Source organism: Gopherus evgoodei, chromosome 1, assembly GCF_007399415.2.
Source record: "Gopherus evgoodei ecotype Sinaloan lineage chromosome 1, rGopEvg1_v1.p, whole genome shotgun sequence".
Taxonomy (NCBI): domain Eukaryota; kingdom Metazoa; phylum Chordata; order Testudines; family Testudinidae; genus Gopherus; species Gopherus evgoodei.
Window position 1 is genome coordinate 97,693,455 of NC_044322.1, and position 27,287 is coordinate 97,720,741.

General features: G+C 40.2%; 1 protein-coding gene across 22 annotated transcripts in view; it reads right to left on the reverse strand.

The window, feature by feature from the left end:
- DOCK9 (dedicator of cytokinesis 9) overlaps positions 1–27,287 on the reverse strand; it is a 326,125-nt gene that overhangs the window by 9,900 nt on the left and 288,938 nt on the right. For 13 of the 22 annotated variants that reach the window (XM_030567760.1, XM_030567843.1, XM_030567769.1 and 10 more), the window contains 6 exons: positions 13,072–13,194; positions 10,078–10,191; positions 9,822–9,827; positions 9,344–9,379; positions 8,360–8,506; positions 5,296–5,506 (listed from right to left, as the gene is read on the reverse strand). In XM_030567760.1, coding sequence (XP_030423620.1) covers positions 5,296–5,506; positions 8,360–8,506; positions 9,344–9,379; positions 9,822–9,827; positions 10,078–10,191; positions 13,072–13,194 — 637 coding nt within the window. The remainder of the gene's footprint in view (positions 1–5,295; positions 5,507–8,359; positions 8,507–9,343; positions 9,380–9,821; positions 9,828–10,077; positions 10,192–13,071; positions 13,195–27,287) is intronic. The other 9 variants (XM_030567877.1, XM_030567826.1, XM_030567868.1 and 6 more) reach the window with 2 other exon arrangements.

A 27,287-nucleotide genomic window follows, 5' to 3' on the forward strand; every position in this document is an offset into this window, starting at 1 on the left:
CTAGGAAAAAAAACACAGATTAAGTAATCAATTTCTGATTCTATGAAGCTAGTTTTAAACAGTTTATATGTTGGTGGAGTTTTACAAAATTCTTCAAAAAAGTTTATTTTGCTAGTAATGCTTTTTATTGCTACAACCATGCAGCAAACAATTGCTTGTTACATGATACACAAAATGCTGCCAAATTCATAAAGAAAACAAAGTAAAAAACACCACAAATATTTATTCTCCAAAATCTTTCAGTATTAGCCTTCAGTATTGCTTGGCAATAGTAAAAAAAAAAAAAAAAAAGTTCAGAGTTTCCTTTTAAGGCATTTTAGTTAATAAATAAATACATTCCAAATAAGACTATTAAAACATTTTGGGTTGGATTTTCAGAAGTGTGATTCTGTTACTACTGAAATCAAGTGTTAGCCAACTCTGAATTTCCTTGCTTTTGTGGATTACCAAATTCCTAACATTTCTTAAATCAGCCTTTTTCAAACTTTTCAAAGCTGTCCCCAATCCTCTCTTCATGAAAATGAAGCCAATCACTCCCGCCTCCCCTTCAACTCCACCATGTGGTGCTGAATATTTACATATTCCAGGAGATTACTCATAGACTCATAGACTTTAGGGTCAGAAGGGACCAATGTGGTCATCTAGTCTGACCTCCTGCACAAAGCAGGCCACAGAACCCTACCCATCCACTTCTATAACAAACCCCTAACCTATGTCCGAGTTATTGAAGTCTTCAAATTGTGGTCTGAAGACCTCAAGCTGCAGAGAATCCACCAGCAAGTGACCCATGCCCCACGCTGCAGAGGAAGGCGAAAAACCTCCAGGGCCTCTGCCAATCTGCCCTGGAGGAAAATTCCTTCCCGACCCCAAATATGGCGATCAGCTAAACCCTGGGCATGTGGGCAAGACTCACCAGCCAGCACTCAGGAAAGAATTCTCTGCAGTAACTCAGATCCCATCCCATCCCACATCCCATCACCGACCACTGGGCATACTTATCTGCTGGTAATCAAAGATCAATTGCCAAAATTAAGCTATCCTATCATACCATCCCTTCCATAAACTTATCAAGCTTAGTCTTAAAGCCAGATATGTCTTTTGCCCCCACTACTCCCCTTGGAAGTCTGTTCCAGAACTTCACTCCTCTAATGGTTAGAAACCTTCGTCTAATTTCAAGTCTAAACTTCCTAGTGTCCAGTTTATACCCATACTTCAGGAAACTCTGTCTTAAATGATCAAAGTCTACAACACAGTAACTTATGAATGACATAAATATGCAGTACTACTTTTAAAAAGTACTGTTTGTTATAATCCTAATGGAAACAGTATGTATGACTCAGTATGTAAAATAATCAGGTCCTGACCTTGGCATATAAGTGAATTAATTTATTGCAGTTTAGAAGCAATAAAGAAATCATGTGCTTAAATTGAACTTCTTTTGCAAACGAAGTTTATATGTTTTTAAAAATTAGATACATTAATTGCTTTAGAGAATTATAAAAATGTAATAATTTGGTAACTATTGTGACAGACCCAGACCAGTGGGGTACAGGAGTCTGGTAGAGGGCAAATATACTGGTCACTGGATGAGTAGTTTTCTGTTCCCTGAGTGACCAGAGCAAGGGCTGCACTAGAGTAATCAGGAACCTGCTAGAACCAATTAAGACAGGCAGGATAATTAAGACACCTGGAGCCAATTAAGAAACTGCTAGAATCAGTTAGGACAGGCTAGCTAATCAGGGCACCTGAGTTTAAAAAGACCCTCACTTCAGTTTGTGGCATGCATGTGAGGAGCTGGGAGCAAGAGGAGCTGATAGTGAGAAGACATACTGCTGGAAGGCTGAGGAGTACAAGCATTATCAGGGACCAGAAGAACGGTCGGGTGGTGAGGATAAAGAAGGTGTTGGGAGGAGGCCATGGGGAAGTAGCCTAGGGAGTTGTAGCTGTTGCGCAGCTGTACCAGGAGACACTCTAGAGAGCTGTAGTCCACAGGGCCCTGGGCTGGAACTTGGAGTAGCGAGTGGGCCCGGGTTCCTCCCAAACCTCCCAACTCCTGATCAGACACAGGAGGAATTCACCTGGACTGTGGCTTCTACCAGAGGGGGAGGTCTCTGGGCTGTTTTCCGACCCACATGGTGAATCTGTGAGGCAAGCCAATCCGCCAATAAGTGCAGTACCCACCAAGGTAGAGGACTAACTTTGTCACACTATACAATAAAATGCCACTTTCCACCAAAGAATGTTTTACAAAATAGGATTATAAATTAAACTTGTTAAACTTCTTAGCCATACTTAATTATATTTTCCTTTAAATGATAGACTTTCCTAGCAGAAAATTAATACTACTATATCATAATCTATTTCAGGTACCGGACTGGAGAATGAAATCCCCCAGGACAGAGGTGTGTGTATGTGTATTATTTTTTTAAAATTATGTATTCAATAGATGTACACATTGTAGCTATGATACAAGGTTATAATATTTGCTAACTAATAACCATTGAGGTAGTCCTAGTAGTCTTGCATAACATCTCCTTGTAATTTTCCTCTTAATTGAAAGGGGCAGGGAGAATGTGAACTAAGTTGTATTTACCACTGTGTTAGTTAATGTGGTATAACACAAGTATCAGAGGGGTAGCCGTGTTAGTCTGGATCTGTAAAAACCAACAAAGAGTCCTGTGGCACCTTATAGACTAACAGACAAAGTGGGTATTCACCCACGAAAGCTTATGCTTCAGTACATCTGTTAGTCTATAAGGTGCCACAGGACTCTGTTACTGGTATAACACAATACATGTTCCAATATAGGCAAGTCCCAAAGTAGTCTTCCAGTTAAAATAGGGAAGACCAGATATGTGATTTCTGGCTTTACTAAGATAAAAACTTAACAAAAAAGGCACAAATTCAATTAAAAAAATACTTTGGAAGTCACCTTCAAAGAGTCACCGTAAGTTTTCCAGGTCAAAGGTCTTTGAGTCAGCCTTCCTGGTATTCTTAGCTTCGACCCCAACACTTTTGGTTTACCAAATGTCAGAGCTATTGAGGAGCCCCTTGATGTTGACCCAGTGGACTCAGCACTGGCCTTTGCCATGAGACTGATGCTGAGGTGCCCTTTGATGTGGCCTTTCCATGCTTCTCAAGCTCTGACAAATAGCATTAACCACCTCTTCTAACAGATGTAGTTTGAGGCAGCCTTCCTACTCCCTTTGAATTCAAGGTGGTAGTGATGCCTGTGTATTTAATCTGCATTGTGACCCTCATCGAGGCAACATAGATAGTCATCTGTAACAATTATTATAGCATTTTTTGATTGGCAAAGCTTAAAGATGGTGTTTTTACTGGGATCAGCCATGATTCCAACTGGAGATGGAGACACAGAAAAAAGAAGAATTAAGACCCAAATCCTGTGAGCTAACCATGGTGTATAATCAACACAGAAATGGAGAATGAAGGACTATGTAAATGGGGTCAAACACCAGTAGGGTCACAATACTGCAGAACTAAAACAATCTAACTGAAAAGCTAAAAGCAAAAAAATCCATACTGGATAGAGTAAGGGTACTGACAGACAAAAGCATCCAGGATACTGGTAGATTCTCACTTGCTGCTCCTATGGGAGTTAACTAGAACAAAACAGCAGCTGGGAAAGAGTTCCCTTTATATCTTTCAGCTTAAGATGTGGCAGTAAGAGGGTTCAAGCATGCCCACTGGATGCTAACAGCGGAGGCTGTGCAAGCACTCTAGAAGGAGAATCAGTTCTCCAACTACACAAGTATAGCTACTAGAACTGGCTGGGAAAAGAACTTTAAAAAAATTGAATTTTTTTGATTTTTTTTTTTCACAATCCTGAATCAGGATGAAAATCCAAAAACTTCAATTTTTTCATGGAACTGCAAGCCCACAATAATTTGTTAATCCAAAATGAAATATGCTCCCTAGTATCCCATGGAGCTTCAAGTCCTGGAAGCCTGGGGAGCTGAAGATCTGGAAACCCAGGCTGCCAAGGAGGCAGGGCGGAAACCAGGCAAGTTTCCGATGGAACCTACCTGGTTTCTGTCAAAAGTTTCATAGAAATTAATATATTCATGCAGAAAGTTTTGATTTCAGAGAACTGGAAATTTCCATTGGAAAAATCTCCAGACTGCTCAAGTAGCAAGTCTAACCCTATGCAATATTTCTGGATGGGAAATGAAAAATACTTAAAAAACAACACAGGGTTTTTAGGCAAGTGGACTGAAAATACCCAAACTGTAATACAACAAGGATATTTGGGTTAATGCTCCTACTTTAGATCAAAGCCTAGAGAGAAGTTTAGTTACTATAAATGGTCAGGAGCCCAGGTTTAAATATTATCTTTGGGCTAAAATGTAACACTTCACACTTCTGTAGTGCCTTCCATACAGAGACCACAAAGTATTCTGTAGGCATTAGTGAATCCAGCCACTTACATCTACACCCATAAGAGAGAGAAGTTTATTATGCTCATTTTAAAGATAACAATGGGAAAGTTAAGACAAACTAGTGAATGACTCACCCAAGATCATACTGGAAGTTCATGACAGAGCAAACCAACTAACTCAATCCTATGACAGCCAGATCAGCAGCTCTTCCTGTAACATAGGTATCTTTGACAACATCTTGAGGCACTAATTAAGTACCAATCCAAGAAGGAAGATTGACATTCACTGAATCATAATCATTGATTCTTACAGCATATAGGTTTTCCATGGAGGTGTCTTATCCAAGATCACAGCCCTAACTGATATGAGGATAACTCTGAGCCCTAGTTTCCATATTCTTATTATTTATTGCATTATAAGTAAGGAAAATAAGCACAAAAAAGAAAGATTGAGGAACCCCTTTATCCAAAACAAAAATATTAATTTGAAAGTAAAAGCTATGTGGGATCCTATTCTTATGTCATCTTCCTCCACATTCTCTAATCAGCAGTTATCGGAGTGCAAAGGGATCACATGACAAAATGTACTGCCATAGGATCAATACTCTCTTACAGAAACGTAAGAGGACTTTTTTGTTACATTTAAAAATACCATCATGAAATGTTTGTATAGTTTGAAATAAAAAGCTTGTTTGGCCTACACCTACTCTTTGGGTTTATTTTGCTTTAGTAGCAACCATCAACAGTCTTGCATGAAATCTTTGAAATGAATTGGGATTCTCCTTACAAAACACAAGCGGTTATTCACTTACAGAATTCCAAACACCAAGAGCTAAATATGAAGACATAATAAAAAAAGCAGTCCTCTTTAAAAAGAGAAATCCATCATATAATACCTGTCAAAATAGTTCGCCGTTTACACTGTTCTTCCACTCCTCCTCGTCTTTTACCAGATTGAGTAAACGGCATTTCAAACATAAAACGACGAATATTGTGAGTTCTTTCAAACTCTGTTTTTCTCTCTTGCAATTCCTTTTCTTCAAAGTATGGGACTACATGTGTAACTTGTATATATGCATATTTTGAGTCCAAATCCTTGGGATTCACCTTTAGAAAAATAGAAAAATATTTAAATTTTAACTATTAAAAGTTGATTTTTTAATCTGAAATTGTATAGCTTTTACAAAGTAAATTTGGCTCTGGTTCTGCAAGTAAATCCAGGTGTGAACCCCCTGAGCTCCACTGATGTCAAAACTGAAGTACCCTCCTTTATTAACTTAAAAGTTATAGGCAGTGATAGTATAACATTAGTATATTTGTCTAGTGACACAGTTTTCTACATTTTTAGAGTACAGGACTGCAGATAAAAGACACATACACAGAGCAGTGTCAACATAGCAAATTATACTAAATTCCATTAAGATGCTACATTAACAGAAGATTAAGTCTGCACAATTGAGCACTCAAAGGTGAGGAAACAAATACTGGTGTCCTGTCTCTCTATGGCTGGTACAAGGATAACCTTGAAGTCAAAAATTATTATTGTTATGTCGTTACTAGTTAAAAATGTTCTTTATAGCATACCATCTCAGAGAGAAATACACCTCTACCTTGATATAACGCTGTCCTCAGGAGCCAAAAAATCTTAACGCATTATAGGTGAAACCGCGTTATATCGAACTTGCTTTGATCCGCTGGAGCGTACAGCACCCTCCCCCCACCCCCGAGCATTGCTTTACTGCGTTGAATCCAAATTAGTGTTACATCGGGCTGCGTTATAATGGGGTAGAGGTGTATTATCAAAAGCAAAAAAACAAGTCAAAAGATCACATAGAAAAATTAAACTTAAAACAAAATACCACAGAAGTCACCAGAACATGACAAATCAACTTGATAAACCACTAAAAGTAATAACACTACACACATTAAAACAAAGTCATTGGGTGAAAACCTGAAATTGAAAACAATGGGAGTTTTGTCTTTGACTTTAATGGGGTCAGGATTTCGCTTTGTGATTAAGGCACTGGATTGGGACTTGGGAGACATGGGTTTAAATTACTGCCTCTGCCACAGACTGCCTGTGTGACTCTGAATATATAATTTTACCTATTTGTGCCTCAACTTGCCATCTGTAAAGTGTCAATAATTATACTTCCATACCTCACAGGGGAATTATGATAAACTCACTCATGTTTATGAGGCACTCCAATACTATGATGATAGGGATCATAAACCCCAGATAGTTTTGACAGTCAATTTTTGTACAGTATTGTGGCTGTTTTTCCTGAAAGGAAGAGGCATGTGCAGGAAGACAGTATTAAAGAAAATATAGTTACCAACTCTTATACAGTGCTTTTTTATCTACACAACTCAATGGTACTTTCCTCCTTTGTCAAGTGCCCTATTTCAGTTTTAGATATGGAAAAGAGGCACAGAAAAGTAAAGAGACCTGCCCAAGGTCACCTAATAGGCCAATGGCAGAACTGGGACTAGAACTCAAGTTTCTTAAGGTCCCAGTCCACTCCAGTGCCCTACCCCACTCAGAGACACTGTTAGATTCTTTTTTGAAGAAAAGTCTGCAGTGTTTTCAGACCCCTTCCGTGGAACTTATGGGTAACTCTTTGCTTGCTGAGTATGAGACAAAGACAGGAAGACAGATACTTCCCTGAAAACTCTGACTAGACTGCATGATGGAGGCAAAACCCGAGAATAGTCCATAGCTATAAAAAGGATAGAGTACAGCTTATTCTCCTCAAACACACCAATTTTGACTAGTTGTAAGAAAAATCCTCATTAGGTTTAAAGCATTTATATCTAAGCACATTGGAAAGGCTGCGAAGAACTGAGGGTACAGCATAGGTCTGTGAAGTTTGGTCCTAGCCTGTGTTCTTATTCCCATTCAGGTTCCAGTGTGAGTGGGGGCAGCTTCACCCTCACTGCTGCCTTGTCAGGCTGAGAAGTGTTGAATGAAACTTGTGACCTTCTTGTGAGACGGACAGGAGGAGGACAGGCAAGAAGTGGTAATTTAGGAGGGAATTGCTGCTGGCTCTGGAATTTGGTGGTAGGTGAAGCTTAGCTGCTGGTCAAGAGTTCTGGACTAGATGTTAAGGGGAACGAGTTGGGACCTAGAATGGCCTCTTATGAATGAAGTGTCCTTTTCAACCTGAGGGTTGCTGTAGCTCTGTTCTGCCTGATCTTCTGTTATGTGTGTGCACCATCTTGGGAACCCTCAGCCACGAGGGAGAATATCTCCACTGAGTGACAAAGCAGACAAAGGGCTAATTTGAGAGGCCAATTATATAAAAGAGATTTGTGGGCAAATTATCAATTTTCCCCAATAAATACTCAGCTAGGCTTACTAAAGAGAGCTCTAGCTCTACTGAACACTAGATTTTGGACACAGAGACTTCTATCTAAGTAGTACTATTGCCCCATCTGTGTCTGAGAACCTGAAAACCCATCTGTGCCCCATATTGTCTGAGAACCTGTGAAAGTGTTTCACAAAAGGGTGGTCTGGAACTCTCACTGCAACTAAATCAATTTGGGCTCTAACCCAAGCTGCAGAAGTGGGGAAAACCCTCTGTGAGGATAACCGAGCATGCATAGGAAGGAGAAGGATCTATGGTACACTGTGTGGGCAGCAAGTAGCCAAATGAGCTAAAGATAACAAGGCAGATTTAAATGTTACTCAATTTTGTCTTAACAGAAAAGCCTTACATTGCTATGCATGACAAAAGCCAGGAAATTCAGAATTAAGGCATACTTTATGAGAGTCATCATGCCCCTTACCCCCTACAGCCAATACTTTATTCAGATATGCAGCATGTGTGCACACATATTGAGGATAGGATAGTGACTATTCAAACTCAGACTCTTGATTTTCTAGAGATTCATGATTTTGGGGATAAACTTGTTTTAGTTTTAAATAACATATCCTGCTTTACAAATAAACAGTTTTACTCTGCCAGAATCCTGGATCATTCTGACGTTTTCTGATCCAAATTTGTCAGAGTAGAGCTTATGCAGTCTCTGGGAAATCTCTGAAAGAGGTGTGAGTTTAGGCTCTTTATAAATATACTCCTTTCCATCTTCATCCTCAAAGAATCCCTGTAAGAAACAAACAATAATTAGAATCCTTAAAGAACAACAGCCAACATACAACATACCAGAAAGGTTTATGCTTTTCAAAGCACACTTAAATGTTCAATGTCACGGTTAAAGCAAAAATTAAAATATCTATCAAAAACTATCAAAATAAAATCCAAGTTAAAAAGGTACCCTATGAGAAAAAAAGTGAATTATCTATTATAGAATGAGTGCACAGGTAATGGAAGCACACAAAATTACAAACTTATGAAAGGATTGTTGTAATTATTTGATGTGCTAACATTAAAAGTTTTGGGATCAAAACTGATTTTTTATATTCTTCCAAAAAGAATTGTTTTCATCCCTGTTTCACTTGCCAAAAGATTCATTTCCTTGCCAAAAGGGATTATTTGACTCTCCATTGAATGCTTCAGTAACAACTTACAAAAAAAGATTGAAAAACAGTTTTACGCGGGTTTTACATAATGGATTGTATAGTACAATGAAATAAAACCACACCTACTCTCTCATTTAAAAATCTTTACATTATATTGAACATAAATATTTGTGTGTTTTCACTTTAAACCATCTGTTTTGAAATCTTGGCTGAATCAAATATAGAAGTGCATGGAAGGTGAAACAGGTAACTGCTTTAAAGCAAAATGCCAAGTCTGAATTAATGTTTTAAATCAGAAAAGAAATATTTCTGTCATAAGATGGAATGGACAAAAAGTGAAAGAAACAGAACATACCATGTATAAACACAGGCTACACTGACAAAAATACCCACATCAAACTAAGCTGAAATGCAGTAATTTTTACTGCATTACTTGCTTTGTAAGCAGCTACTGTAATTACCTCCACATCTCTTTCACTGTCTGTAAACTGGTATTGCTATAAAGTTATAAAAGACAACAGAATAAATTGAAGGTTATACTGCTCAAGGTAGTTTACAATCTCCCCCATTCCCTAAACAGCCTGTCAGCTATCCAAATGAAGTCAGTTAACTAAATACTGGGTTACACACACACAAAAATGTACACAATATTTGGCTACAGTGCCTTATTTTACTGATACAAATACAGTGTAGATATATTACATGATGTGAAGCTGTCAAATGCACACAGTCAGCCAGAACTTTTGATTTTGTTTTTTGATGCATGCAGTGCTGATGTGTAGGAAATAGGAGATTGGTTTCTGTAAATGGCACTGAATGTTATTTTTGGAATTACAACAGCTAGAATGCATACAGATCTGAAAAGCAAACTTGCAAACCACACTGCGGCACCAAAGATGGTGCTCAAAAAATTGCTAAAAATTATTATGGAGAACTTACCGCTGCCTTAAGATAGTAACAAAAAGAAAGAAAAAGAAAAAGCAGAAAGTTTACTGAGGAAGATAAGGAGGAATTACACTGGATATGAAAAATGTAGTAAACCAGACAATCATTACTACCAGAACAAATCTATCACGTTTATTTTGCAGTATAAATATAGAAATCAGAGGAAGATTGAATCAGGATATGTTGCAAAGTTTTTAATTTTTTTTTACTGTATTTTATAGTTGACAAGGTGAAATTAAATAATGCTTACCTGCCCAAAGAATGCTACTCTGAAATAAGTGCCAAGTAGTCTCTTGCCTGTATGCATAACTTCTGTTACTTTACTGTATGCCCGATGGAGTGTGTCATACAGATGAGCGAGTCTCTAAAAAAACACCACAGAATTTTGGAATGGCACCATTTGGAAGCAACACTTTCTCTTTATTTTAAACATAAAAAAAGCACCGTGTTAAGGAGAAAAAGCTCTTTAAATCACTAACATCAACCTTCTAAGAGAAAATGTATTAACAACCACAAACAACACTACCAACACGTAGGACCTAGAGCAGCAGAGTTAACACACTAAGAGCTAGATTATGTTCCTTCTAGTCCTCACTGAAGGACAATGTAGAGAAGGAATCTTTCTCTGCTCCTCTTGCTCAGAGGAGCGTGTGTGTGTGTGTGTGTGAGGAGGGGCGTGTGTAAGAGAATAAACTACTACCATCATAGTAGTAGCATATGTTGTCTCAGTTGTTTTGGCTGGCACGCTGGGGGATGACATAGCCAATGCATAATATAAAAACAGCCATACTGGATCAGACCAATGATCCATCTAGCCCAGTTTCCTGTCCTCCAACAGTGCCCAGTACCAGATGCTTCAAAGAGAATGAACAGAACAGGGAAGTTATCGAGTCATCCACCTCTGTCATTCAGTCCCAGCTTCTGGCAGTTGGAGGCTTAGGGGCACCCAAGGCATGTCTACACTGTATTAAAAGCCCATGACTGGCACATGCTAGTGGACTCGGACTAAGGGGCTGTTTAATTTCGGTGTAGATGTTTAGGCTCTGAGATCCTCCCATTTCCCAGGGTCCCAGAGTCAGGGCTTCAACCCAAGCCTGAATGTCTACACCACAATTAAATAACCCCTTTGCCCACACCCCTTAGCCTGAGTCAGGTAGCATGGATCAGTCACAGGTTTTTAACTGCAGTGCAGATATAATCCCAGAGCATAGGGTTGTGTCTGTGACCATCTTGGCTAACAGTTATTGATCGACCTATCGTCCATCAGCTTACCTAATTCTTTTTTGAATCCTGTTATACTTTTGGCCTTCAAAACATCTCCTGGCAAGAGTTTCACAGGTTGACTGTGCATTGTGTAAAGAAGTACATCCTTATTTCAATTTTAAAGTTGTTGCCTATTAATTTCATTGGGTGACCCCGGTTTGTGTGTTATGTCACGGGGTAAATAACATTTCTCTATTAACTTTCTCTACATCATTCATGATTTTATTGACCTCTATCATATGCCTCCTTACTAATCTCTTTTCTAAAATGAACAAGTGTTTTTAATCTCTCCTCAGATGGAAGCTGTCTATACTCCTAATAGTTTTTGTTGCCTTTCTCTGAACCTTTTCCAATTTTAATACATCTTTTTTGAGATGGGACAACCTGCACTGCACGCAGTATCATCCACTTATACAGTGGCATTATGATATTTTCTCTTATTATTTATCCCTTTCCTAGTGGTTCCTAACATTGTTAGCTTTTTTGACTACCGCTGCACGCTGAGCAGATGTTCTGAGAAGTATCCATAATGACTCTTCCGCGAGTGGTGGTAGCTAATTTAGACCCCATCATTTTGTCTGATAGTTGGGATTATTTTTTCTAATATGTATTACTTTACACTTATCAAGACTGAATTTCATCTGCCATTTTGTTATCCAGTCACCTAGTTTTGTGAGATACCTTTTAACTCCTTGCAGTCAGTCAGTTTTAGATTTAACAATCTTCAGTAATTTAGTATAATCTGCAAATTTTGCCATCTCATTGTTGACTATGCTTTCCAAATCATTTATGAATAGGTTGAACAGCACAAGTTCCAGTACAGATCCTTAGGAGACTCCACTATTTACCTTCTCTCCATTGTGAGAACCACCATTTATTCCTATTCTGTTTCCTATCTTTTAACTAGATTCTGATCCATGAGATGACTTTCCCTCTTCAATTCAATGATAGTTGAATTTGTTTAAGAGTTTTTGGTGTAGGACCTTGTCAAAGGCTTTCCGAAAGTTCAAGTACACTATATCACCCCTCTCCACATGTTTACTGACAGCACGTTGACTCTTCCCCAGCATATCATGTGTCTGATAATTTTATCCTTGATTATAGTTTCAACCAATTTGCCTGGTACTGAAGTTAGGTTTACGAGTCCATAATTGCCAGGCATGTCACTGGAGACTTTTTTTAAACATCACCCATTTCCCTACCCACCTGCTGACAGAAGAAGGTAGGGAAGAAATGAGGGAGGCTGTTCAGGTACATAACTCCCACTTACATCTCTGTATTAGTGTATAACTGTGACCATGATCAGGCCCAAACTGACTTGCCAATGATCATGCATCAAGTGAATACAGTACATCTCTCAGTATTATCCATATTGCATTTTCAGTACTATTTGATATTACAGTGATGTAATATCAAATGACTACTGAATAAAGTTTATGAAAAACAATCCTAAAAGTAACAATACTAAAACCTAAGAGGTGTTAAACACCTGCAACTCCAATTGACTTAAATCGTAGTTAAAGATGCTCAGAACTTCTTTGGAGTTGGAATTATATTTGCCACTGGTTTTCAGTTGGATTAAAAAAAATCTGAAAATGATTTCATTACATTAACTTTTTATTATTATATGTATATACATGCAGGATCATGCACCTCCTGCATATAAAATTGTTTTATGAAAAGCTATCTGTTTTTGCATATTGATTTTTAATTGGATGCACAGTATAAATTCCAATGATGAAAGGAAAATACAAAACCATTTAATTCTACAAGGTATACATGAAACAGGAACTGTGCAAGTGAAAGACCAAATTTTTTTGGTTTTAAATTAAACATGCCTCTTTAAATTTGAACAAATACTTCAAATAAAATTGTTCTGATACTGTATTGTTCAGAGTTATTTGATACATCATACTGTTATAGATTCAAAAGGCTAGATTGTTTTCACAGACAAATTTTAAAACAGAAGCCTATCAAATACCTCAAAATCCCTCCGTTTTTCATAAATGGGAATGATAAGTTTGTAGATGTTAGCAATCAGTTCATATCGCTCAGCCTTCCAGAGTCCATCTGCACATTGCTCTAATAATTCCATTAGCACATCCTAAAGTTACAAAAAAGTAAAATTTAGCTGTTTTGCACTGTTTTGTTGTGTCTACATTAAAGAACTTCCCAAGAAAACACAAGGAAAATGGCAGTTTGTTGAAAAAAATAGATTCCCAAAACAAAAATATGTAAAGGCATTGTGTTTTAAGGCAGAGTATTGGTTTAGAAAAATCCAACACAGTAACAAAAATACAAATACAGTTTTGGATGTGAACATACACACTTTGCATTTACTTCATATGGCGTGTTGTTTTAGAGAACTTCATAGCCAACTCAATGGGAGTACACCTAACAAAGCTTTTGTTCTGGATATGTTTATATGCAATCAAGCAAATAAGTTTTATAATCGCTTTTCAGAAGCCATATTATAAAGCAAACTTTCTGTTTCTTATGTGCTTTTTTATGTTCTGTTTGTGAAAAACATTACTTAATAAAAAGCCAGCTGGATACAACACAAATTTTATTGTTTATATTGAGTTTCTACAACTACCACCCAATTAATTACATTTTCAGTACAATTACCTGCATTACACTAATAGGTACTCAGAAATGTGTACTCATTAATGCACGTTCTGTGAACTTGAATTTGATATACTATGTCTGAGATGAAAAGGTAAATGACAAAAGCAGGAAAGTTTAAGAAACTGAGAAATATGAGGAAGCAGAAAAGGCTACTTGGGCATAACATTCCTGGCTTTCTTTGTTTTTTGTTTAACCCTATCTTTCTTGTTGCAAGAAGATTAGTTAATGCAAATAGTTTATGCACTTAATTGTGGTCCCATTTCGTACAAATCTTGTTCTGTTCTATGTACCACTATAGCTCTTAATAGTCCAGCACAACATAGAATAGATATTTCATTCAAAAAGCCCACTATGGATTACTTGTCATTAGAGTGTTCATTTTTCATATATTTTCTAATGGAATGTTATTACATTAAAAATCATAAGGAAGCCTGAACTACCAGGAACTACTTGAACTATCAACTGGAGTACTACACACACAGCTGCAAGAGTACAGTGAAGAGAAATTGGATAGAGTGCGGAGAAAAGCTACTAATGTAGAATGAGAAAGGGTTTGCAGGAAATGGATTTTGAGGCTAGATTAAGGAAATGTATTGTGTGAAAAATATAGGCTGTAGTGATTTATGACTCGGTATAAAAGTTAATACAAGACTTCTACAATGACAAAATAGAAATTGTTCCCATAAATTTGCATTGGCTGTATTAGAATTTCAAAAAGAAATAAGAAAAATATCAGTTTAAATATTAGAATAATGAACCAAGTTTATTTCAGGATTGGAAGAATAAGTAAAATATTTTATGTGGCCAAAATAGAAATGACATTTGTTTCATATGAATTAATAGAGTTACAGACACCAACAGATTTAAACAAGTATACAAAATTGTTACATAAATAAAATGTTAACATAATATTAGCCTTTTACACAAGCTTTATTCGTTAGCACAAAATTATGGCCAATGTATTTTATTCCAGGAAATGGCATTAACATGGAACTATTTTTCCTTCTAAGCAGTTTCAATAGTTGTGGTAAGATTTGGCAATCATTTAAAATTTCTCTTTCATTTGCTTTGTTTGGGTCACCATTTAATGTTTAGAAGTACTGTGTCTATAGTTTGCATGCACTTCAAGACATTAAATAGACAATATTATGAAACTAGTAACTTTTTTGACTATATATTCCTTCTCTCATCCTGTTTTGCTTTTCCACTCCACTGGTCATCTGTAGACTATTAGACTAGTGGACTATCAAATTTAAAAAGGGAAAGACAAAATTTTAAAATGGTGAATGTATTCGCCTTCCCTCACCCAGTTCTGATGTATTTGTTATTCCAAATTAGGCTACATTTTGTTTTTTTCAAGAAATTATATAGAATGCATTGTTGGGCCTGACACAGGTCACTGTAGGGCATAAAATCATCTTTGCTTTCTTCTCTTTAGCTGTGTCTTTTGTGCTCTGCCTTGTTGGAGGAAGAACACAGAACTGCCTAAGGAATTTAACAGGGGCACAATCAAGACCATAATCTTTAATTTTCTATATGTAGACATCAGGATACATGACTGTGCTAGAGCAGATTTACAGCTCTAGCACTTTAACTGTTGCCCTGATGTAGCATATTCTTTCTTCCACTGTGTACTGAGGTACATAATGCCATATTTATGAAGTCCAAGTGCTGCATTTTTTGTGGACAGCATGGTGGGGCTGCAGTGTTTATTTCTCTTATAATGTGGCTTAAAGTACACTGTATAGTAATAACTTCACTTTTTTATCTTCTACTTATTTTTATATGACTTGACACTGTGAACTTGTATATTACTATTTAACTACTTTAATTCTCAGAAATTGGAAGTACTTATTCCTTCTGTGCTTATGAAAATTTATATATTTGGGTTATTTTTGTAAGTGTTTTCATGTGGTTAATTTAGAGATTCCAAATGCACACTTACAGCTAAAATGTAATATCAATTACAGATAATTGCTAAGTATGAATATACTATATTCACAAATACCTTGTCCATTTTAATAAATAAATTTGTTTTGTTAAATCGCAAATACATTCCAAAATTACACTGTATGCAGCTCAATTACAGTAGCATTGTCACCATATCTCCAGCTGTTTATTCTGCAGCGTATCATCCTAAAACAGTTGAGCTGTTATTATTTATATTATCGTTGCACCTAGGAGTCCCAGTCATGGACCAGGACCTTCTTGTGCCAAAAGCTGCACTGTGGCATACATGCAGTTGCTTAAGTAGACTGACTTTCCTTAGAACATCCCTGAACTGACTGTCCATAAGGAAGGCAATTGCCTTACTGGACTGAATTCAATTGTGCCTGTATGAAGTATAACCAAGACATTTCTATCCTCTTAATAGAAAAGAGGGTGACCTGAAGGGGAAAAAGTTAGTTTCTAAGACCACACTATAACTTGCTTAGATGAGATCTTCAGTAGCTAGTCATCCAAGTAAAAGGAGAACAACTTATTAGTCAGTAGGCTAGTACTATTAAAGAGTATTAACATTATTTATAACTGATACTATGCTCAGCACTATACAAGACAGAGATAAGGGTGGTTCCTGCCCTGAAGATCTTAGAAGCTTAAAAAATAGACAAAAAGAAATGGTACATAAGAAAATTCAGATGATGGAATAACAGACATTCATTATGACTGATGAGTTCATTACTTGTGATCCAGCTGTGCTTTTGGTGATGGGGAAGGGGACAATGTTTTTAGATGCTCCAGAAGTGGAACAGAAACATTTGATTGTTTTTCCTTCTTAAAATGAAATTGTAGCTTACACCTCAGAGATATTTGTAAATGTTTATCACCTGACTACTGTTAGATTTATGCTAGACTGGTCTAATTTTTCCTCAATTAATTATGTTAAGTTTCTCCTCCCCATCTCTCCTTTACATGTACACTTAGGTACTTTATAACCCCCTTAGTTCTATCACAGGGGTCCGCAACCTTTCAGACGTGGTATGTCGAGTCTTCATTTATTCACTCTGATTTAAGGTTTTGAGTCCCAGTAATACATTTTAATGTTTTTAGAAGGTCTCTTTCTAGAAGTCTATAATATATAACTAAACTATTGTTGTATGTAAAGAAAATAAGGTTTTAAAAATGTTTAAGAAGCTTTATTTAAAATTAAATTAAAATGCAGAGCCCCCTGGGACCGGTGGCCAGGACCCGGGCAGTGTGAGTGCCACTGAAAATCAGCTCGCGTGCCGCCTTCGGCACCTGTGCCATAGGTTGCCTACCCCTGTTCTATCATTTTGTGATAATCTTGTGAACTATGGACCTTGTTAAAGGTTTATTTATTTATGTTCTAGAGATGAAACAGGCAAAACCATATTCAAATATGACTGATAAAAAACAGCTTTATGCCGTAAGTTCAGTTATCACTCAATGTTATTTGTTTCCATGTTTCTTGTTTGTGCTTCTGAGATAAAAGTATTAGAGTTCATATTAATACACACTTAAAATCACTGAACCATAGAATGTACTGTTATCCTCAAATTCTAACTTCATTTTTACAATCACATTTGTTGGATTTCTATTGCTTGTCAGATGCTCAAAACTAAACACACATCACTACTATACAGTATATTATGTTTACCCGTAAAAAATATAACTATCAGAAACTGCTTACAGTACAAGAGCACTGATTTTTGTAAACATGCCACCATGAAGTCACACTAGGCAAAAAAACTCTGGTCTTTACCTGTAATTCTTCTTCTCTGAAACAGTATGTTTGTTAACCTTGAACATATGGCTGGATCTGGTGTCCAACAGGGAACTTGAAGGCATTACTGATGACTTCCAGCAGGAGGCACTAGAAATCACCCATCAACCACTCCTCAAAACAATTTACCTGACTTATTGTAAGTATGACCCTACCAATTTCACAGCTGTGAAAAATGTGTCACGGACCATGAAATAAGCCTTTCCCTGTGAAATCTGATCTCTCCCTTGCTGCTGAAGTACCCCAGCCAGGGGCTCCTAGCTGCAAGTCCCCATTGGGCCGGAGAGGGACAGGACTTGTCCTTCCTTCTAGGGGGTGGGGATGGGAGATCAGGCCCACCTCTGAGTGCCTCCCCCTTCTGCAGGAAGCTACAGTGCTGGGCAGCAGCCTTGGAGGTTCCTGCAGCTGGAGGAGGCTGGTGAACGTCGGTCTGAACTCCCGCTAGCCACAAATCCCTGCTGCCGGAAAAGGGACCCCCACAGTTACAAAACCATGAAATTTCAGATGTAAACATCTGAAAAGGTGAAACTGACCAATCTTAAAATCTTCTGGCTGTGAAATTGATCAATATGGACTAAATTTGGCAGGGATAAGTAACACTATAGGAGCTGGTTAAAAACAACCAATTCCTTTTGATAATACAAACCACTCAGTGCTTTCATTTAACTGCATTATTTTCTTCTCAGAACCTTACTGTTTCAGAGAATGGAAAATTTTGATACATGCTCATTTTCTTTCTGTGAAGATCTCCACTAGTTCTTCACATCTGTGTTGGATCCACTGCAGAGGGAAACAGAGGCAGCTGAAAATGTGCCAGGCTCGTTCCTGCTGCCATCTGAATGAGTGCTTCTAAAATGCTATAATAAACCTCTTAAGATTAATTTCAGCATAAACCTTCTTTCTTTAAAACTTCAACTATGACGTCAATTCCTCCCTGTCTACATAAGGTTTCCAATATGCACTAAGATCAAAACAAACTTACTTTTATTTATTTTTTTCATTTTGGGAAGGACCAGTGGAGATCTTAATCACAGAAAGGAAATTTTCAACAGAGATAACATTTTTCCATTCTATTTTGATAACACTTTCACTTGTCCATTGAGACTAGGAAGTACTACTGTTCAGTCAGATTCTTAAAGAGGGGAGAAAAGGCGAGAAGAAAGAAAATCTCTGTCTCTGATAATACATCCTGTGTAGATGCTGTAGAAATATGTTAGTAGAAGATTATAATTTAGAGATGCTCCTTTGAAAGGGACCATATTATGAACACAGGAATTTGGAGATTGCCCTGGAGGCAGGGGTTTGGGAACACGGTGCTGTGCAGCAGTTCACCAGAAATGCTCTCCAGTTAGTTTTATTCCTTTCTCATTTATTGGTTTGTTATTAATGAACTCCAAGATGGTTCAGATGCTTGCGCAAAGAATGAAAAATATAACTTAAAATGTTTACAAAGATAAACAGCAATATGTATCTTGCTGCTTTATAGTTTTTTCCCCGAAGTTCTCTCTGCCCAAGATGCAGCTAGAGATCTGCACTGTGCTCTGGAATGGAATGCTGGCTAAGGAATTAACACCGTATCCATCCAGAGAATATTTAGATTGATCTGGTATCTCTAGAAATGTTTATTTTAAATGGATATTCCTGGCTGCGCTCAAGTGTTTTATAGACTCATAGACTCTAGGACTGGAAGGGACCTCGAGAGGTCATCGAGTCCAGTCCCCTGCCCTCATGGCAGGACCAAATACTGTCTAGACCATCCCTAATAGATATTTATCTAACCTACTCTTAAATATCTCCAGAGATGGAGATTCCACAACTTCCCTAGGCAATCTATTCCAGTGTTTAACTACTCTGACAGGTAGGAACTTTTTCCTAATGTCCAACCTAAATCTCCCTTGCTGCAGTTTAAGCCCATTGCTTCTTGTTCTATCATTGGAGGCTAAGGTGAACAAATTTTCTCCCTCCTCCTGATGACACCCTTTTAGATCCTGAAAATTGCTATCATGTCCCCTCTCAGTCTTCTCTTTTCCAAACTAAACAAACCCAATTGTTTCAGCCTTCCTTCATAGGTCATGTTCTCAAGACCTTTAATCATTCTTGTTGCTCTTCTTTGGACCCACTCCAGTTTCTCCACACTTTCTTGAAATGCGGTGCCCAGAACTGGACACAATATTCCAGTTGAGGCCTAACCAGCGCAGAGTAAAGCGGAAGAATGACTTCTCGTGTCTTGTTTACAACACACCTGTTAATGCATCCCAGAATCACGTTTGCTTTTTTTGCAACAGTATCACACTGTTGACTCATATTAAGCTTGTGGTCCACTATGACCCCTAGATCTCTTTCTGCCATACTCCTTCCTAGACAGTCTCTTCCCATTCTGTTTGTGTGAAACTGATTGTTCCTTCCTAAGTGGAGCACTTTGCATTTATCTTTATTGAACTTCATCCTGTTTACCTCAGACCATTTCTCCAATTTGTCCAGATCATTTTGAATTTTGACCCTGTCCCCAAAGCAGTTGCAATCTCTCCCAGTTTGTATCATCTGCAAACTTAATAAGCGTACTTTCTATGCCAACATCTAAATCGTTGATGAAGATATTGAACAGAGCCGGTCCCCAAACAGACCCCTGCGGAACCCCACTTGTTATACCTTCCAGCAGGATTGGGAGCCATTAATAACTACTCTCTGAGTATGGTTATCCAGCCGTTATGCACCCACTTATAGTAGCCCCATCTAAATTGTACTTTCCTAGTTTATCTATATGAATATTATGCGAGACCGCATCAAATGCCTTACTAAAGTCTAGGTATATCACATCCACCGTTTCTCCCTTATCCACAAGGCTCGTTATCCTATCAAAGAATGCTATCTGATTAGTATGACACGATTTGTTCTTTACAAATCCATGCTGGCTATTCCCTATCTCCTTACCACCTTCCAAGTGTTTGCAGATGATTTATTTAATTACTTGCTCCATTATCTTCCCTGGCACAGAAGTTAAACTAACTGGTCTGTAGTTTCCTGGGTTGTTTTTATTTCCTTTTTTATAGATGGGCACTATATTTTTAACCTCATGCTTAGAATGCAGACAGAGGGAAGGAAGGATAATTTCCTGGGATGAGAAACAAATTTATCTTTGTAAGGAGCGAAACAGGCTTATATAATACAATCTCATTATTGTAAATTGTGCAGTAAAGTTCTTGCATTTAGAAATATGCATGCTCTGAAATCCTCCCTAGGGAGTCCAAGTGTGGAGACCCCGGCGGTGCTGAGCAGGATGGTGCCAGTGAATAGTGCCGCAGAGATGGTGAGTGGTGCTTTATCATCACAGGCTTGCCTCTGGATGGTGCCACACTTTGCAGTGCTGGAGGTCTGTCCCGCCTGGTAGGGGACTGCGGTGCTATTATGGTAATCAGGTCCCTGGTCACCTCAAATATGTCCGGGGTGGAAGGGAGCTCCAACTCCTCCACTTGACACACTCTAGTAGGAGAGTCCAATGATGCTGAATTCTATAGACCCCTCTGCAGGCCCGAAGTCGACGGTGCCGTTTCCTGCGAGAGAGGCGCTGAGTGCCCCAGCACGGGACGCACACAGCTAGTGCTGTCAGTCCTGGCTGCTCTCACCGTGAGTGAGTGCCATCCATCAGTCTGCTTGTGCTGCTTATGCAGCACCAGTGAATGCGAGGGTACCCTGTTACCGCCATGAGTTTTGGCACTGGGGAGAGGACGGTGCCCGCGGGTCTCTATGCATACAGTCCTTCCTCAGTGCCACAGCTTCTCTAACGGAGGCTGGAGTGCTCCACACGGTGTTGGTGCTGAGTCCTGCTGGGGACAGATGGCTGCCTCCATGGGGACCTGCTTGAGCCTGAAGTCCCTTTCCTTTTTCATTCTCAGGCAGAACCCTTGGCAGATCTAGCAGCGATCTGTTTGATGTGCCTCCTCCAGACACTTTAGGCAGGAGTCATGGGGTCTGACATATGCTTGTGGATGGTTCCACATGGTTTAAAGCCTTGGAATCAAGGCATGGCCACGAACCCCGAGAAGGGAAGGAACTGGGGTGGGGGGGAACCGCCAACTCTAACTATTAATTACTGTAACTAACCCTATTTAACTATTTACAGGCTGACAAAACAGAGATACTAAGGGAAACGCTTGCTGAAGCAAGAAAGACACTCAGCTCCAACAATCATCACTGGCAGTAAGAAGGAACTGAAGAGGTGGCGGGTAGGAGGGACTTATATACACCGCCATGAAGGCACGACTCCAGTTGGCTCCACAGCCAACTAGATGGATACCATTAGGGGAAAAACCTTTCAATGACTTTGCACGTGGTGCACAAACACCGATCTGGAATCGACATGAGCAAGCACTGGAAGAACAGATACTTCCTTGAGTGAGATCTCCTGGCTCTGCGCCACTCATTTAAACAGTTCTTGGAACTGCTTGAAATCATCACCAGAGGTGGGGGGGCATTATGTCTTCATCTGGTGATGATGAGGAATTATGTACAGATGGTGTCATGTCCTGCTCTGTGCCCTCCTCCCTCTTGTCCCCCATTTCATGTTGGACTGTTGAAGTATCTGGAATGGAGGATGGTGGTGGTTATCTTATCCTACTTCTATGTGGGGTGGGAGGTAGGTTATAAGGTGCCCTGTAGGCCGCCCCTGAGTCCCAGTGTGACCACTGCATGGGGAAGGGCATGGGTGGACATATCCATGGCTGTCCATTCCAGGGCTGCATATCTTTTCCATATTGGGCCATAGATCTCATGGGTCCCAAAGGTGATCTGGTTATGATTGGTGAAGAGTGGTGAGAGAAGACATCCTCTTTGTGCGTATCGTCCTTGTTGCTACAGAATGGTGGGAAGATGGGTGAGGCTGATTGTTCTGGTGCTGTATGCTCCAGCGAGCCATCGGTCTGAAGAGTGGAGAGACTGGTATAGAGGACACCAGGATGTCTCTATGGTTTAGTAAATAGTGTGGTGCTGGTGGTTCTGGTGCCATTGCTAACAGTGCCAGTGTTTTTGATGATACTGTCGGTGTTGCTGATGCTTTGTGACTTGACTTGTTTGGTGCCAAATGTTGCCATCTTTGCCCTCTCTGCTAGTGCCGATGAAGTTGTCAGCATGGGTGGTGGGGTTGCATAGCCACTAGTGACAGCTTTGGTGCCTTTTCTTTCACTGGTGATGTTGGTGCTGCAGAGAAGATGGTAGGTTTAGACATGCTTCTAGACTCCTTGTCTTTACTCTAGGACTTGACAGAGGTCCCGGTGCCTTGAAGGTGCATACACTTGGGCCTGGTATACACTGGGGAGGGGGGGGATCGATCTAAGATATGCAACTTCGGCTACGACAATAATGTAGCTGAAGTCGACTTATCTTAGATCGACTCAGAATCACTTACTTTGCGTTCTCGCAGCGCGGGATCAACGGCCGCTGCTCCCCCGTCGACTCTGCTTCCGGAACTCCACCACGGCGAGAAATGGAGTCGACGGCAGAGTGATTGGGGATTGATCACTACCCACCGATCCAGCGGGTAATGTAGACATACCCTTGGGGTCGTTGGCACCGAGGACAGTGACCTGGCAGAGGAGACATGTCTTTTTTGTTGACTCTCTCTGTGGTGAAGTCATGGCTCTTTTCCTTGATCTTTTTAAGGAATGAGCTTTGTCTTTAGCTGAGGGTGAGGTACCCAGGATCGCCCTGGAGAAGGGGTCTGTTGTCTGGGGTCTGAGGCCAGGCAAAGAGATTTCTCCATAAGTATGAACTTCAGGCGTAGGTCTCAATCCCACCTGGTTCTGGCCTTCAAGTTGCTACAGTGAGTGCACTTCTGGGGAATATGCGACTCACCAAGGCAGCAGATGCAGAGGGAATGTCCGTCTGAGGTGGGCATAATGTCTCGGCACAAGTCACATCTTTTAAAACCCGCGAACCAGGCATTTAGTGCCGTTTGAAATAATATATATATATTTTTGTAAATAACTAAGACTAATACTAATTATAAACTGAAACTAAGTTTTCTAGATCTGTCATTGATTGACTTTGGGACACTGCTACAGAGCTCCACTTCTGGCTGAGGATGGTTGAGAAGGAACTGAGGAGATCGCGGCATCTGCGGTCTAGATAAGGCACCAATGGCCTGTCCGAAGCTAGTAAATACTGACACTAAACTGGGAGGAGTGGTAGATATGCTGGAGGGTAGGGATAGGATACAGATGGACCCAGACAAATTAGAAGATTGGGCCAAAAGAAATCTGATGAGGTTCAACTAGGACAAGTGCAGAGTCCTTCACTTAGGAAGGAAGAATCCCATTCACTCTTACAGACTAGGGATCGAATGGCTAGGAAGCAGTTCTGCAGAAATGGACCTAGGGGTTACAGTGAATGAGAAGCTGGATATGAGTCAACAGTGTGCCCGTGTTGCCAAGAAGGCTAACAGCATTTTGGGCTGTATAAGTAGGGGCATTGCCTGCAGATCGAGGAACGTGATCATTCCCCTCTATTCAACATTGGTGAGGCCTCATCTGTGTCCAGTTTTGGGCCCCACACTACAAGAAGGATGTGGAAAAATTGGAAAGAGTCCCGCAGAGGGCAACAAAAATGATAAGGGGTCTGGAGCACATGACTTATGAGGAGAGGCTGAGGGAACTGGGATTGTTTAGTCTGCAGAAGAGAAGAATGAAGGGGGATTTGATAGCTGCTTTCAACTACCTGAAAGGGGGTTCCAAAGAGGATGGATCTGGACTGTTCTCAGTGGTACCTGATGTCAGAACAAGGAGTAATGGTCTCAAGTTGCAGTGTGGGAGGTTTAGGTTGGATATTAGGAAAAACTTTTTCACTAGGAGGATGGTGATGCACTGAAATGGGTTACCTGGGGGGGGGGGGGGGTGGAATTTCCTTCCTTAGAGGTTTTTAAGGTCAGGCTTGACAAAGCCCTGGCTGGGATGATTTAGTTGGGAATTGGTCCTGCTTTGAGCATGGGGTTGGACTAGATGACCTCCTGAGACCCCTTCCAACCCTGATAGTCTATGATTCTATGAAATAAGTTAAGTGCAAAAAAAAAAATCTGGCTTACTAAATATTTCTTACCCACAATACATAATAAACACGTTAACATAGTAAGTATTACATAAGTACATCATGTGTACCATAGTGGCAGATCGTGTGGCTCCTGTTCCGTGGGGCTGGCTGGATTCAGTTCCCTGCTCTGGGTGTTGCAACTTCTTGGCCATTCAGGTTTTTGGGACCAGCCTCATCAAATCTGGGTGAGTAGCACTGCAATCTGGCACATGGTGTCACAGTACTACTCTCAAAAGTTTGACCCAGCCAGCCCTGTCATCATGCTGGAGGGGTGACTAGGTCAGACCTGAGCAGTGCTGTGATCCTGTGAACCAGGTCACAATGACTGGAGTGGGGAGCAGAGCCCAGTCATCTCTGCAGTATTGGAGTTGCAGGAGCTGCTGCTGCTGCAAGGTGAGTGTGAGGAGGCAAACAAGCCCTTGTGGAATGCGCCGTGAGTGCTGGAGCTGGAAGGTTGGTCAACTTGTAGCAGGTGCAGATACAGGAGTTGATCCACAATGAGATCCTCTGCGACAAGACTGGAAGACCTTTTATATGGTTTGCCACTGCCACGAACAGCTGGTTCGATTTTCGGAACGGCTTCATGCCTGTCGAACGTCCAGTGAGTGGAGTCTTTGCTCCCGGCTGCTTACCTGATGTTTAGGGTAAAAAAATAGGCAGGAAAACGTCCTGACTGGAGTGAAATTGGGTCACAACCTTTGGAAGGAAAGCAGGGTGAAATCTAAATTGCACTTTGTCCTTAAAGAAAACTGTGTAGGGAGGGTTGGAGGTGAGGGCCTTAAGTTCCAAAACAATCCTTGCCGAAGTAATTGAGACTAGAAAGGCAACCTTCCATGACGCCCCATCAGTTTGGAGAGAACCAGGTTGAGATCCCTTGCAAGGATCGGTTACTGAACCTGTGGGTACAGATGCACCAGACCTTTGAAGAATCAGCCAACCATGGGGTTGGTGAAAACGGACTGCCCGATCACTCCTGGATGCAATGGAGAGAGAGCTGCCAAGTGTACCCTGATGAAAGAAGCTGCCAGACCTTGCTGTTTAAGGTGTAAGAGGTACTCCAGGATGAGAGGAATGGAGGCCTGCAATGGCAGAGTATGGCACTGGGAGCACCAGATTGCAAACCTTTTCCTCTTGGCCAGATAGGTGGACCTAGTGGAGGGCTTCCTGCTAACAAGCAGGACCTCCCTACCCAACTTCGAGCACATGAGCTCTGTAGGGTTTAACCATGAACTTCCAGGCCATGCGGTGAAGAGACTGAAGGTCTGGGTGACAAAGGCGACTGTGGTCCTGGGTGATCAGGTCTGGAAGTAGTGGCAGCACGATAGGGGTGTCCACCGAAAGTTCCAGGAGCATGGTGTACCAGTGCTGGTGGGTCAACGCTGGTGCCACCATTATGACCATTGCCTTGTCCCTGTGGATTTTGAGCAGGACCTCGTGCGCAAGCAGAAATGGGGGGAACATGTACAGCAGATGATCTGACCAGGGGAGGAGAAATGCGTCTGCAAGAGAGCCTTGGCTGTGGTACCAAAAGGAGCAGAACCGCAGGCACTTGTTGCCCTGAGTGGTGAAGAGGTCGATGTGGGGAGTTCCTCATCTCTGAAAAACAGTGCTAACTCCTGAGTTTTTGGCACCAGGAGCTTCCCCATGGGATGCCCCCCAGTGGTGGCTTCCAAGGCAGCAACCCCGAGTCTCAAGGGGAAGCAGGAAAGTTGAAGGGGGAAAGACCCCCCACTCCTAACTATCTATCTAACTATAGCTAAACTATCAAAACTATGAGACTCTAAACTATATACAATGAGCATGGAAGAACTAGAGGAACACTTGCCAAAGCAAGCCACTGCTTGCATTGGTCCTGCTTTGAGCAGGTGGTTGGACTAGATTACTTCCTGATGTCCCTCCCAACCCTGATATTCTGTGATTCTATGAATTCCAATGACTGCCTCGGCCAGTAAGAAGGAACTAAGGAGGCACTCAGTCAGCAGGGTCATATATTGAGCGCCACGGAGGCACCACTCCAGGAGGCTCCACAGCCAACCCGATGGGTGCTGCTAGGGAAAAAACTTTCCAACAACTGTGCACATGATGTGAGCACACCTAATTGGAATCGACATGAGCAATCACTTGCAGAAGTTTCGATACTTCTGGGTTCCTAAAGTGAGAAGACCTTGAGAGTATGTAGGCTTTGTGATCCTCCAGAAATGGCCTTCGTAAGCACTGCTCAAAATGGGACAGAGTGGTTTTACTCCTACTTAATCAATCTTTTCTCAATTGGCAGAAGTGAAAATATACATATGGTAAATCAATCTATACTTTCACCCCAATTCAAACACATGGTATAAGTTAAATAACAATCAGATTACTGGTAGACATTACATAAATCTAAGTCTACATCGTTGTTGGTGAAGTGGTTAAAATCTTTACTATGGTTAGTTCTAGTTAGTATATAAAACAATCATCTGTGTAGTTTGTCAGTTAGTATAGTTTTTTACCTCATGTAACAGTCTTTTTTACTTGTTTTTATATTCTTGGTTAATCTCTTTAGGTTACCTTTTTTTTCCTTTGAGGATTTTGAACTACTGAAAGGCTGTTATTTTTCCAGAAATGTAAACTCAGTTATTTAAAGGCTGATCAGCTCAGTTAACCCATTTTATAATTAACTCCAAGAGTGAAATAGACAAAATTGAAAAATCATAAAATTAACACTGTAAAGCAACGATTGTTTATGAGAGTTGATTTTAATATATATG